The sequence below is a fragment of the Neoarius graeffei genome, chromosome 7, assembly GCF_027579695.1.
Source record: "Neoarius graeffei isolate fNeoGra1 chromosome 7, fNeoGra1.pri, whole genome shotgun sequence".
Classification (NCBI taxonomy): domain Eukaryota; kingdom Metazoa; phylum Chordata; class Actinopteri; order Siluriformes; family Ariidae; genus Neoarius; species Neoarius graeffei.
Window position 1 is genome coordinate 86,805,565 of NC_083575.1, and position 14,476 is coordinate 86,820,040.

At 41.5% G+C, this 14,476-nt stretch overlaps 1 protein-coding gene across 1 annotated transcript in view; it reads left to right on the plus strand.

The window, feature by feature from the left end:
- The window catches only part of arhgap10 (Rho GTPase activating protein 10), a 270,463-nt gene that overhangs the window by 143,243 nt on the left and 112,744 nt on the right, over positions 1–14,476 (plus strand). Inside the window, exons 7-10 of the mRNA XM_060926548.1 lie at positions 2,376–2,480; positions 10,466–10,595; positions 11,072–11,178; positions 11,346–11,440. Coding sequence (XP_060782531.1) covers positions 2,376–2,480; positions 10,466–10,595; positions 11,072–11,178; positions 11,346–11,440 — 437 coding nt within the window. The remainder of the gene's footprint in view (positions 1–2,375; positions 2,481–10,465; positions 10,596–11,071; positions 11,179–11,345; positions 11,441–14,476) is intronic.

The window sequence follows — 14,476 nt, forward strand, 5'->3', positions numbered from 1 at the left end:
ATTGCTGTGGTGTAAGAGGAATAAAACTTAGACATGCCGTAAATGGAAAAATAATCGTCGGTGGCGGCGGATGTCCATCGCTAGTGATGAGGACTGCTTCGTTAGGATGAGCAGAAACGTAGATGGGCTATGAGGCCCACGACAGAGTCGCCCACACTGGTGGCATGAATGCCACCGCGGAATGCCGGGCTTCATAAGCTCGCTCATATTATTCCCCTCTCCGAATGAAGTGCCTTGCACGGTAAGGCAAGATAACCGACATCATGCCCCCATCGTGTTCTCTCTGGACCTCCGGACCTGATGCCAAATGGTGCACAAAAGTGCCACAGACCTGACGGGTATGGAAGTTGCCCTGCAGTGACGACTGATTTGCCGGATGATGCCATCCGTTGGCCATTTGAGTGGCTCTTCATCATGCCATCAGGTGGCGCACCATTGACCCTGTTGGGTTCATCCGCCACATTGCACCAAAATGCGCCCTGCTGCCAGCACCTTATTGGTGACGGACTCTTTAACCCATTGCTGGAACCCAGGCAGGTGCTAGCACTCTGGACCTGGGAGCAATGGTGATTAAGGGGTAACTCCACTTTCCCCAATACTCAAGTCCTCCTGGACCTGAGACTCACCACCGGTTGCAGTTTAAAGTCATCCCCAGGACTGTAGTCAAAGATAATCAACTTCTTGATGGCAACAGAAAGTCTGCTTTGTGCCACTGCTTATTTTCCTAGAGCAGCACGCCCCCAAGTGGTTATTCCTTATTCTGTGATCAGATGACACGAATTCAACCTGATTTTGTCTTTGCCTGAATATGAACGTCAGGAACAACGAATGGATTTTGTTCGTGTGATATAGTAAAAAAAAAAAAAAAGTGATGTGGTATCTGGGATGCCCCATGAAACCCTGAAGAAAAGTCAAGCATGTCCAAAAAAAAATTTCATTTTCTCACCAAGTTTGACATCTCGCTTGGGTTGGAGCTTTTACGATCACTGTGTTTAGTCACTTTCCCGCAGGCTTGTAGTACTCGAGTCCGACTCGTGCCCTAATTTTAAGGACTCGTGACTCGACTTCGACTTGAGCACCGACGACTCAGACTTGGAATCAGAGTCGTGCATTAACTGCACTCGGACTCGTAAATTGGAGACGAAGACTCGGGTTTTTTCTTTTTTTGGGAACATGCCATAATAATTTGGCGTATTTACACTTATATCTACATTAATTTTTGTACTAATTTTGTGTAAGAGTATCGCACCTGCACACCTTGGCGCGTGCATCAGATAGACTCTCGGGCGCGGCGCGCTCTGGACAGCGCACACGCCAAGCAGACTCTCGCGCATGCGCTGTGAATGACTCGCACCTGCACAGGATTAAGGTGCAAGCAGTGTGCCTACTGTGTATAAAAACTGTGAAAACACACTTACTTCGAAGTATTGACTTGCGTTTCTGACACATTACCGAGCCTTATTTCCTTGTTTGTTTTCCTGGTTTCCTGTTTTTTGTCTTTGATTCTGCCCGGTCTACGATAGCCTGTTCGTGCCTATCGCCTGTTTTACGATTTTGCCTGCCGTTCTGGATTGTTTACCGTCTGCACTTCTATCCGTCTCCCAACCATCTCTGACAGAATACGTCACACTCCCTGATAAAGAGAAGCACATTCACCTGTTCATACGCCATGTTCAGGAACAAACTCATGTTAATGGCGCTGAAACAGCCACCGTCACATGGTGCGGCCAGAGTGTTGGACTCGGAACAAGAGTGGACTCGACTCGGACTTGGGGACTCGAGACTGGACTCGGATTCGAGGTTTAGTGACTCGACTACAACACTGCTTGACTGTGTATTTTTGCACTGCCTGCTGTAGTGTTGTAACTCTTGTTAGTCACTTTTTATTGTACTTGGTACTACATCACTGTAACCGTACTGTGAAACAAGTTTGTTCCTGTTCTCACATGCATTATAGCAGCTATAAACAGTCTCAGCAGCCTCCTTTTATTCTCTTGACGCGAGTAAGACGTGCAGCTTGTCATGTTACTGAGAAACCGGAAAACATCCGAAGGTTTCGGAAAACGTAACGGGGGAAACAGTTGCGACTTGACCTCTGAGGGTTACGAAGCGTTCACACTGGAGACTCTTTTCATGACGGTAAATAAACACCGCCTTCTAGAAAACATCATATCAGTGATGAAGCACTGTTTATGTGGAGAGTCCATCATACAAGTTCCTGTGAATGAGTTGTCGCTATAGAACCCATAATGAATTCGGTTTGACGTTGTAGGGCAGCTGTAACTATTTAGAGTAAATAAAACGTGTTCTGACCAGTCAGAATTGAGAATTCAGTAGTGCTGTGGTAAAATAAAACTTCTCTCTCTCTCCCCCAGATGCTGGCTTTCTTTCAGACCGTGTTCACTTTCTACCATCAGGGATTCGAGTTGGCCAAAGACTTCGACCATTACAAAAGAGCCCTGCAGATCAATATTCAGAACGTGAGCAGATCTTCAGTTTATTTGTGTGAATACACAGCAAAAGTACAGAAGCCGCGAGAGGCCCTTCATATAATCTTTTTTTTTTTTTTTTTAATTCACCTTGTTATCCCGAGATAACGACATAATTAATTCAGGATCTCGAGAAAACAACACAACTAATTAGAGATCTCGAGAAAACAAAACCGTTATTCCGTGATCTCGAGAAAACGAAACAATTATTTCATGATCTCGAGAAAACAGCTGAGATTTCTAGCAGAGCTGCGCCCCCTGTGGGTCAGACAACGAAGACTTAGAAATTGGCGGACATGTAGCAGAGCAGAAATGGCTTTTTACGATGCCTTGAGACGGCAACCCCTGATCAAAATATTGCCTTATTAGGTGATCGATTATTCCAGACATTCTAATGACCAAAGTTGCGTCTATACAGAATGAGAAATAGCCCCAAAGTCAGCACATCACAAGTCTCTTGGCGCACCTGAATGAACCATTTCTCAGCTGTTTACTCGAGATCTCGAAATAACAGTTTTGTTTTCTCAAGATCTCGAAGTAACGGTTTTATTTTCTCGAGATCCTGAATTAGTTGTGTTGTTTTCTCGAGATCCTGAATTAATTATGTCGTTATCTTGGAATAACGGTTTTGTTTTCTCGAGATCCTGAATTAGTTGTGGTGCTTTCTTGAGATCCTGAATTAATTATGTCGTTATCTCGGAATAACGGTTTTGTTTTCTCGAGATCTCGAATTATTTGTGGTGTTTTCTCGAGATCCTGAATTATGTCGTTATCTTGGAATAATAGTTTTGTTTTCTCGAGATCTTGAATTAATTATGTCGTTATCTCGGAATAACGGTTTTGTTTTCTCGAGATCTTGTATTAATTATGTTATCTCGGAATAACGGTTTTGTTTTCTCAAGATCCTGAATTAGTTGTGGTGTTTTCTCGAGATCTTGTATTAATTATGTTGTTATCTCGGAATAACGATTTTGTTTTCTCGAGATCCTGAATTAGTTGTGGTGTTTTCTTGAGATCCTGAATTAATTATGTCGTTATCTCGGAATAACGGTTTTGTTTTCTCGAGATCTCGAATTAATTGTGGTGTTTTCTCGAGATCCTGAATTATGTCGTTATCTCGGAATAATGGTTTTGTTTTCTCGAGATCTTGAATTAATTATGTTGTTATCTCGGAATAACGGTTTTGTTTTTTTCGAGATCCTGAATTAGTTGTGTTTTCTTGAGATCCTGAATTAATTATGCCGTTATCTCGGAATAACGGTTTTGTTTTCTCGAGATCTCGAATTAGTTGTGGTGTTTTCTCGAGAACCTGAATTAATTATGTCGTTATCTCTGAATAACGGTTTTGTTTTCTCGAGATCTCGAATTAGTTGTGGTGTTTTCTCGAGAACCTGAATTAATTATGTCGTTATCTCTGAATAACGGTTTTGTTTTCTCGAGATCTCGAATTAGTTGTGGTGTTTTCTCGAGAACCTGAATTAATTATGTCGTTATCTTGGAATAACGGTTTTGTTTTCTCGAGATCCTGAATTAGTTGTGGTGCTTTCTTGAGATCCTGAATTAATTATGTCGTTATCTCGGAATAACGGTTTTGTTTTCTCGAGATCTCGAATTATTTGTGGTGTTTTCTCGAGATCCTGAATTATGTCGTTATCTTGGAATAATAGTTTTGTTTTCTCGAGATCTTGAATTAATTATGTCGTTATCTCGGAATAACGGTTTTGTTTTCTCGAGATCTTGTATTAATTATGTTATCTCGGAATAACGGTTTTGTTTTCTCAAGATCCTGAATTAGTTGTGGTGTTTTCTCGAGATCCTGAATTATGTTGTTATCTCGGAATAACGGTTTTGTTTTCTCGAGATCTTGTATTAATTATGTTGTTATCTCGGAATAACGATTTTGTTTTCTCGAGATCCTGAATTAGTTGTGGTGTTTTCTTGAGATCCTGAATTAATTATGTCGTTATCTCGGAATAACGGTTTTGTTTTCTCGAGATCTCGAATTAATTGTGGTGTTTTCTCGAGATCCTGAATTATGTCGTTATCTCGGAATAACGGTTTTGTTTTCTCGAGATCTCGAATTAATTGTGGTGTTTTCTCGAGATCCTGAATTAATTATGTCGTTATCTCGGAATAATGGTTTTGTTTTCTCGAGATCTTGAATTAATTATGTTGTTATCTCGGAATAACGGTTTTGTTTTTTTCGAGATCCTGAATTAGTTGTGTTTTCTTGAGATCCTGAATTAATTATGCCGTTATCTCGGAATAACGGTTTTGTTTTCTCGAGATCTCGAATTAGTTGTGGTGTTTTCTCGAGAACCTGAATTAATTATGTCGTTATCTCTGAATAACGGTTTTGTTTTCTCGAGATCTCGAATTAGTTGTGGTGTTTTCTCGAGAACCTGAATTAATTATGTCGTTATCTCTGAATAACGGTTTTGTTTTCTCGAGATCTCGAATTAGTTGTGGTGTTTTCTCGAGAACCTGAATTAATTATGTCGTTATCTCGGAATAACGGTTTTGTTTTCTCGAGATCTCGAATTAGTTGTGTTGTTTTCTCGAGAATCTGAATTAATTATGTCATTATCTTGGAATAACAAGGTGAATAATAAAAAAAAGGATTATATGAAGGGCCTCTCTCAGCTTCCATACAAAAGGCTGGTTAAGCGGTTTAAAAAACAAATTATTTAAAAAAAAAAACCACCATCTTTGTTCTGTAACCATAGCAACGTCTCTCAGCCACACACCTGTGGTGTCATGAATGATGCATGGCCATCATAAGTAAAGAAGATACTCTGTTTGGTGAACAGATGCGCGCGTACACACAGGGCCTCGCCTGTAATGTTTGTGCTCCCACGCTTGGCAGGAAAGGACGAGGCAAAACAGGAAGTGAAAAAACATTGAGAGAAGCTTGGAGTTTCCAGGAGAAAGCGCGAGGGCTTTGTTTTCATTGGCCTTCCATTGTGTGTATCAAGCATTTAGCCCGGAAGATTGAGGGTTGTGTGTGTGTCTGTGTGTCTCTCTCTACGTATATCTGTGTGTGTGTGTGTGTGTGTGTGTGTGTGTGTGTGTATGCGCTTTGAGAGGCTCTGGTGTTCCAAAGATTGTTACAGATTGTGTGTGTGTGTGTGTGTACGTTATGTGAGTCTCTGTGAATCTGGATGTCTATTTGCGGGTGTGTGTGTGTCTTTACGTATGTGCATGTTTGTGTCAACAAATGTATATTAATCTGTGTGTGTCTACATGTATACATGTGTGTCTGTCTATGCAACGTCGGTCTTTGAATCTGTGTGTCTTAACGCGTGTGCGCATGTGTGTGTCACCAAATGTATGTAAATCTGTGTGTCTACAAATGTTTGTGTGCGTCTCTGTCTATAAATGTGTTTGTCTACAAATGTGTGTGTGTGTGTGTGTGTGTGTGTGTGTACACGTTAGGGTGCATCAGTTGCCCCCTAAAAACGAAAAGTTCCTCCGATCATGATGCATTTTTCTTTTTATGTTCCTTTTGGTAAGAAAACACACTGGGTGAAATATTTTGACAAAATTCAAAAGTTTAATGGTGGCACCAGGAGCTCAAAGTTATGGAAAAAGCTACTATTTTATGACTTTTATGACAAAATTTCGATCACTTTTCATGAAACATTATGGCACCTTATAGAGTATACCAAATATCTTAGATCCACATTTTTAGTACATATTCTAAATATATTATCAAGCACAGTTTGAGTTTTAGCTGTTGATTGAATCATCGTTCAGCTACTTTTAAACAATGCAAATGTATTATGAATCACATTAATGCTTCTCAATCCCTTGCAAAGGTTCTTAACATGATCTGTGGCTCACAAGAAATCAATAAATGGAGTCCAACATTGTGATTCAAACCTTACGCGGAAACATAAAATAAGCGTTTTTTGGCAAAAAAAAAAAAAATGAACCTCATGGTGCCACCATTAGACTTTTGAATATGGTCAAAAAATTGTACAGGATGTCTTTATTGGTGAAAAGGAACACCCGAACAAAAACGCATCAGATTTTATGAAAGTGAGGGCAACTGATGCACCCTAATGTATGTATCTGCTTGTGGTCTGTCTGTGCGCATATATATATATATATATATATATATATATATATATATATTGTGTGTGTGTGTCTGCGTGTGTACACAATATGTGGGTCTCTGAATCTGTGTGTCTCTCTTTACATCTACATGTGCATCTGTGCGTGCTTGTGTGGGTCAACAAATGTATGTTAATCTGTGTGCATGTGTCTTTACGTGTATATCTGTGCTCGTGTGTGTCAGTTTGCCCACTGGCAAATATATGAACAGTCTATAATTTTAAGAGTAGGTTTATTTTAACAGTGAGAGATAGAATATCAAAAAGAAAATCACATTTTATCAAATATATAAATTGATTTGCCTTTCATTGAGTGAAATAAGTATTTGATCCCCTACCAACCATTAAGAGTTCTGGCTCCCACAGACCAGTTAGACACTCCTAATCAACTCGTTACCTGCATTAAAGACAGCTGTCTTAAATTGACACCTGTATCAGACACCTGTCCACAGAATCAATCAATCAATCAATCAGACTCCAACCTCTCCAACATGGGTAAGACCAAAGAGCTGTCTAAGGCTGTCAGGGACAAGATTGTAGAGCTGCACAAGGCTGGACTGGGCTACAAAACCATAAGCAAGAAGCTGGGTGAGAAGGAGACAACTGTTGGTGCAATAATTTGAAAATGGAAGAAATACAAAATAACCATCAGTTGACCTCGGTCTGGGGCCCCACGCAAGATCTCACCTCGTGGGGTATCAATGATCATGAGAAAGGTGAGAGATCAGCCTAGAACTACACGGGAGGAGCTTGTGAATGATCTTAAGGCAGCTGGGACCACAGTCACCAAGAAAACCATTGGTAACGCATTACGCCGTAATGGATTAAAATCCTGCAGTGCCCGCAAGGTCCCCCTGCTCAAGAAGGCGCATGTGCAGGCCCGTCTGAAGTTTGCCAATGAACACCTGAATGATTCTGAGAGTGATTGGGAGAAGGTGCTGTGGTCAGATGAGACCAAAATCGAGCTCTTTGGCATTAACTCAACTCGCCGTGTTTGGAGGAAGAAAAATGCTGACTATGACCCGAAGAACACCATCCCCACTGTCAAGCACGGAGGTGGAAACATTATGCTTTGGCGGTGTTTCTCTGCTAAGGGCACAGGACTACTTCACCGCATCGACGGAAGAATGGATGCAGCCATGCACCGTAAAATCCTGAGTGACAACCTCCTTTCCTCTGCCAGGGCACTGAAAATGGGTCGTGGATGGGTCTTCCAGCATGACAAGGACCCAAAACATACAGCCAAGGCAACAAAGGAGCGGCTCAAGAAGAAGCACATTAAGGTCATGGAGTGGCCTCGCCAGTCTCCGGATCTTAATCCCATAGAAAACCTATGGAGGGAGCTGAAGCTCAGAGTTGCGAAGCGACAGCCTCAAAACCTTAATGATCTAGAGATGATCTGCAGAGAGGAGCGGACCAAAATTCCTCCTGACACGTGCACAAACCTGGTCATCTACAACTACAAGAATCGTCTGACCGCTGTGCTTGCCAACAAGGGTTTTGCCACCAAATACTAAGTCTTGTTTGCTAGAGGGTTCAAATACTTATTTCACTCCAAGAAATGCAAATCAGTTTATATCTTTTATATGAAGTTATTTTCTGGATTTTCTTTTTGATGTTTTGTCTCTCACAGTTAAAATAAACCTACCGTTAAAATCATAGAATGTTCATTTCTTTGTCAGTGGACAAACTTAGAAAATCAGCAAGGGATCAAATAATTATTTCCTCCACTGTATATAAATATGCGCATGCATCTGTGTGTTTTTCCTCTCTACAATATGTGGGTCTTGGAGTGGGTCTTTACATATGTACAGTTGGGTCCATAAATATTTGGACAGAGGCAACATTTTCCTAATTTTGGTTCTGTACATTACCACAATGAATTTTGAACAAAACAATTCAGGTGCAGTTGAAGTTCAGACTTTCAGCTTTAATTCAGTGGGTTGAACAAAATGATTGCATACAAATGTGAGGAACTAAAGCATTTTTTAAACACAATCCCTTCATTTCAGGGGCTCAAAAGTAATTGGACAAATTAAATAATTGTAAATAAAATGTTCATGTCTAATACTTGGTTGAAAACCCTTTGTTGGCAATGACTGCCTGAAGTCTTGAACTCATGGACATCACCAGACGCTGTGTTTCCTCCTTTTTAATGTTCCGCCAGGCCTTTACTGCAGCGGTTTTCAGTTGCTGTTTGTTTGTGGGCCTTTCTGTCTGAAGTTTAGTCTTTAACAAGTGAAATGCATGCTCAATTGGGTTGAGATCAGGTGACTGACTTGGCCATTCAAGAATATTCCACTTCTTTGCTTTAGTAAACTCCTGGGTTGCTTTGGCTTTATGTTTTGGGTCATTGTCCATCTGTATTATGAAACGCCGACCAATCAGTTTGGCTGGATTTGAGCACACAGTACGTCTCTGAATACCTCAGAATTCATCCGGCTGCTTCTGTCCTGTGTCACATCATCAATAAACACTAGTGACCCAGTGCCACTGGCAGCCATGCATGCCCAAGCCATCACACTGCCTCCGCCGTGTTTTACAGATGACGTGGTTTGCTTTGGATCATGAGCTGTACCACGCCTTCGTCATACTTTTTTCTTTCCATCATTCTGGTAGAGGTTGATCTTGGTTTCATCTGTCCAAAGAATGTTCTTCCAGAACTGTGCTGGCTTTTTTACATGTTTTTTAGCAAAGTCCAATCTAGCCTTTTTATTCTTGAGGCTTATGAATGACTTGCACCGTGCAGTGAACCCTCTGTATTTACTTTCATGCAGTCTTCTCTTTATGGTAGATTTGGATATTGATGCGCCTACCTCCTGGAGAGTGTTGTCCACTTGGTTGGCTGTTGTGAAGGGGTTTCTCTTCACCATGGAAATTATTCTGCGATCATCCACCACTGTTGTCTTCTGTGGGCGTCCAGGTCTTTTTGCATTGATGAGTTCACCAGTGCTTTCTTCCTTTCTTTCTCAGGATGTACCAAACTGTAGATTTTGCCACTCCTAATATTGTCGCAATTTCTCGGATGGGTTTTTTCTCTTTTCGCAGCTTAAGGATGGCTTGTTTCACCTGCATGGAGAGCTCCTTTGACCGCATGTTTTCTTCACAGCAAAATCTTCCAAACGCAAGCACCACACCTCAAATCAACTCCAGGCCTTTTATCTGCTTAATTGAGAATGGCATAACGAAGGAATTGCCCACACCTGCCCATGAAATAGCCTTTGAGTCAATTGTCCAATTACTTTTGGTCCCTTTAAAAACAGGGTGGCACATGTTAAGGAGCTGAAACTCCAAAACCCTTCATCCAGTTTGAATGTGGAGACCCTCAAATGAAAGCTGAAAGTCTGGACTTTATGTCCATGTCCATTATATAACTATAACTTGAATGTGTTTCAGTAAACGGGTAAAAAAAGAAAACAAAATTTGTCAGTGTCCAAAAATATATGGACCTAACTGTATATGTGCATCTGTGTGTGTGTGTGTGTGGGTGTGTGTCTTTTACATGTCAACATATGTACGTTTGTGTGTGTCTGTATGATACGTGGGTCTCTGAATCTGTGTGTCTTCACATATGTATGTTATTGTGTGTGTACGTACTTGTTCTTTCTACATATTGAGGACCAGAAAACGTTGTTTACCAGCAGAGTGAGGACATTTTTACTGGTCCTCACTTCTTCAAAAGGCTGATTTAGGGTTGAGTTTTGTGTTAGATTTTCATTGTGATGGTTGAGGTTAGGGTCAGGGCCGAGGGAATTCACATCAACAAGGGTCCCCGCAACAATAGGTGTGTGTGTGTGTATACAGTATGTGGGTTTTTGAATGTGTGTGTCTTTATATATGTATATGCTTGTGTGTTTATAGACACGGAGCCGTTTCGAGGGAACACGCTCGGAAGTGTATGAACTGATGAAGAAGATAAAGCAGGCTCCACACGAATACAGACAGACCAGCCGCATCAGCAGCGAGGGCTACCTCTACGTCCAGGAGAAACGTACGATGCGCACGCACACCTCTGTCTTCTTCCTGTCTCTTTAATGCAGTCTGAATGAGACGGACACACGCACTTAATTTTTTGAAGAGTCTGTTATTATTTCTGTTTTCTTGACTGAAAATTTTCACTCCAGAGCTTCAGCTTTACTTCGTGGTGTGTTTCAAACTGCTGAAACACATCCAGAAAAAAAAAAATCCTGGCATTTCCATTTCTTTCCGTCCTGGAGTTGAAACAATATTCGACACAACCTCATTGTCGACCACAGGAGTGCTGTGCTGTAACTTCTGTTAAGGCTGCTTTCTCAGTGTCGCATCGTGTTCTTTAACAAATAAATAAGTAAAACGTCAGATTGTGTGGTTGCTCAGGCGAGTTAATGATGGGCCGTAGATTTCCGAGTGTAGAAAACGTCCAAGAATGCAGAATCCCGACTGGAGAGAGATGTTTCTGCAGTCTGCTGATCCTGTGATCCTGTGCAGGTCCTCCTCCGTTTGGCTCCAGCTGGGTGAAGAGGTACTGCACGTTCGTCAAGGAGCAGAAAATCCTCCACATGCTCACATACGACCCCAAATCCTGCGGCAAGTTTGTGAGTGACGAGCGTTTAAATGGTCCCTCATGCCTTTTCTGTTCTGATTTACTGAAGGAGCAGAGTCTCTTCGCATTTCTCTCTAATGGTGTCGTGATTTAGTTTTTTTTTTTTTTCCCCTCCGCTAATGTTTGTGCATGAACTCAACCCTGTGTTCATCCTGTCAGGGTGAAAACGAATCTGTTACGCTCAAATCCTGCGTGAGGAAAATGACAGACACTCTGGATCGCCGATTCTGCCTGGATATAGAGACGACAGACCGGTAAGTGAAACGAGAAGTATTTAAGTTCGGATTAGGTTTCTGTCTCGAGCGGTTTTTCAGACGTGGGTTTAAATATCCGTCAGTCAGGTGAAGGCATGAGACGGGTCGTTACCATCGTCCTGCCGTTTTCAGCAGGTGTGAGATTTTGAAGCGACCCCTATGGGATCCTGGAGCACAGAGGGTTTAAGATTAGGGCGAGTCGTAACCTCCTGGCAGAGGCAACCAGATGCTGTGCTGATTTTTCATGTTTGTTTGCATGGATTTAATATTTTTCTTACAAGGGGTTTCAATATAGAGTTTTGAGGGTTGGTTATAATATTAATAAGATGAATGTCATTCATTGCATTAAATTATATTGTATTTATGATTTTAAAATTGTATGTATTTCTTTATACAAAGTGCAGCATTGTGCAGACATACAGTGGGGCAAAAGAGTATTTAGTCAGTCACCAATTGTGCAAGTTCTCCCACTTAAAAAGATGAGAGAGGCCTGTAATTTTCATCATAGGTACACTTCAACTATGAGAGACAGAATGAGAAAAAAAAATCCAGAAAATCACATTGTCTGATTTTTAAAGAATTTATTTGCAAATTATGGTGGAAAATAAGTATTTGGTCAATAAGAAAAGTTCATCTCAATACTTTGTTATATACCCTTTGTTGGCAATGACAGAGGTCAAACGTTTTCTGTAAGTCTTCACAAGGTTTTCACACACTGTTGCTGGTATTTTGGCCCATTCCTCCATGCAGATCTCCTCTAGAGCAGTGATGTTTTGGGGCTGTCGCTGGGCAACACAGACTTTCAACTCCCTCCAAAGATTTTCTATGGGGTTGAGATCTGGAGACTGGCTAGGCCACTCCAGGACCTTGAAATGCTTCTTACGAAGCCACTCCTTCGTTGCCTGGGTGGTGTGTTTGGGATCGTTGTCATGCTGAAAGACCCAGCCACGTTTCATCTTCAATGCCCTTGCTGATGGAAGGAGGTTTTCACTCAAAATCTCACGATACATGGCCCCATTCATTCTTTCCTTTACATGGATCAGTCGTCCTGGTCCCTTTGCAGAAAAACAGCCCCAAAGCATGATGTTTCCACCCCCATGCTTCACAGTAGGTATGGTGTTCTTTGGATGCAACTCAGCATTCTTTCCCCTCCAAACATGACAAGTTGAGTTTTTACCAAAAAGTTCTATTTTGGTTTCATCTGACCATACGACATTCTCCCAATCCTCTTCTGGATCATCCAAATGCTCTCTAGCAAACTTCAGACGGGCCTGGACATGTACTGGCTTAAGCAGGGGGACACGTCTGGCACTGCAGGATTTGAGTCCCTGGCGGCGTAGTGTGTTACTGATGGTAGCCTTTGTTACTTTGGTCCCAGCTCTCTGCAGGTCATTCACTAGGTCCCCCCGTGTGGTTCTGGGATTTTTGCTCACCGTTCTTGTGATCATTTTGACCCCACGGGGCGAGATCTTGCGTGGAGCCCCAGATCGAGAGAGATTATCAGTGGTCTTGTATGTCTTCCGTTTTCTAATAATTGCTCCCACAGTTGATTTCTTCACACCAAGCTGCTTACCTATTGCAGATTCAGTCTTCCCAGCCTGGTGCAGGTCTACAATTTTGTTTCTGGTGTCCTTTGACAGCTCTTTGGTCTTGGCCATAGTGGAGTTTGGAGTGTGACTGTTTGAGGTTGTGGACAGGTGTCTTTTATACTGGTAACAAGTTCAAACAGGTGCCATTAATACAGGTAACGAGTGGAGGACAGAGGAGCCTCTTAAAGAAGTTGTTACAGGTCTGTGAGAGCCAGAAATCTTGCTTGTTTGTAGGTGACCAAATACTTATTTTACTGAGGAATTTACCAATTAATTCATTAAAAATCCTACAATGTGATTTCCTGGATTCTTTCCCCCCATTCTGTCTCTCATAGTTGAGGTATACCTATGATGAAAATTACAGGCCTCTCTCATCTTTTTAAGTGGGAGAACTTGCACAATTGGTGGCTGACTAAATACTTTTTTGCCCCACTGTAAATACTCAATACGTTTTTCTGAAACGTTCATCATATTTTGGGTTTTTATCCCCCACTGGCCGAAAGGCCTGAAGGAGGATTACGTCGTGGTGATTTCCATCCGTCCGTCTGTCCCGGGAAGGGTGCTCACCTTCTGAAATCAACTCCTCTCATAATTTTTGGAGGAATTTCACAAAACTTGGCCAGATTCTTTGTTATATGTCAGAAATACGCAAATTGTAATTTTGTTAAATTCTGTCGCATTTTACCAGAGTTACAGCCCTTGATTAACAAAATTTATACTTTGACAATTTCATGAGAGTGTTTTTTCCTTCTGAAATGAACTCCTCTTAGAATTTTTGGACAAATTTCTCGAAGCTTGGCACAAGGCCTTGTTATGTCTGTAGTACACAAATTTTTGTTCAATTGGGTCGCATTTTCCCCACAGTTCCAGCCCTTGATTAACAACCTTGTACTTTGACGATTTAATGAAGATGTGTTTTCCTTCTGAAATCAACTCCTCTCCCAATTTTTGGACGAATTTCTCGAAGCTTGGCGAAAGGCCTTGTTATATGACGGGAATACGCTGATTGATTTAATTCCGTTTGTGAAAATTTTCCCAGAGTTTTGACTCTTGATTAAATAACTTGTACTTTGGCAGTTTCATGAGGGTGGACGTTCTTCTGAAATCAACTCCTCTCACAATTTGTGGACGAATTTCACCAAACTTGGCAGAAGGCTTTGTTAAATGACAGTTATGCGCAGATTGAAATTTCGTTTAATTTGGGCAGATTTTCCCAGAGTTATGGCCTCGATTATTAACAAACTTGTACTTCGGCAATTTCATCAAGGTGTGCTTGCTTTCTGAAATCAACTTCCCTTACAATTTTTATTATCCCCCGCTGACCGAAAGGCCCGAAGGGGGATTATCATGATGATTTCCATCTTTCCGTCCGTCCCAGGAAGGGTCCTCACTTTCTGAAATCAACTCCTCTCACAATTTTTGGAGGAATTTCATGAAACTTGACAGG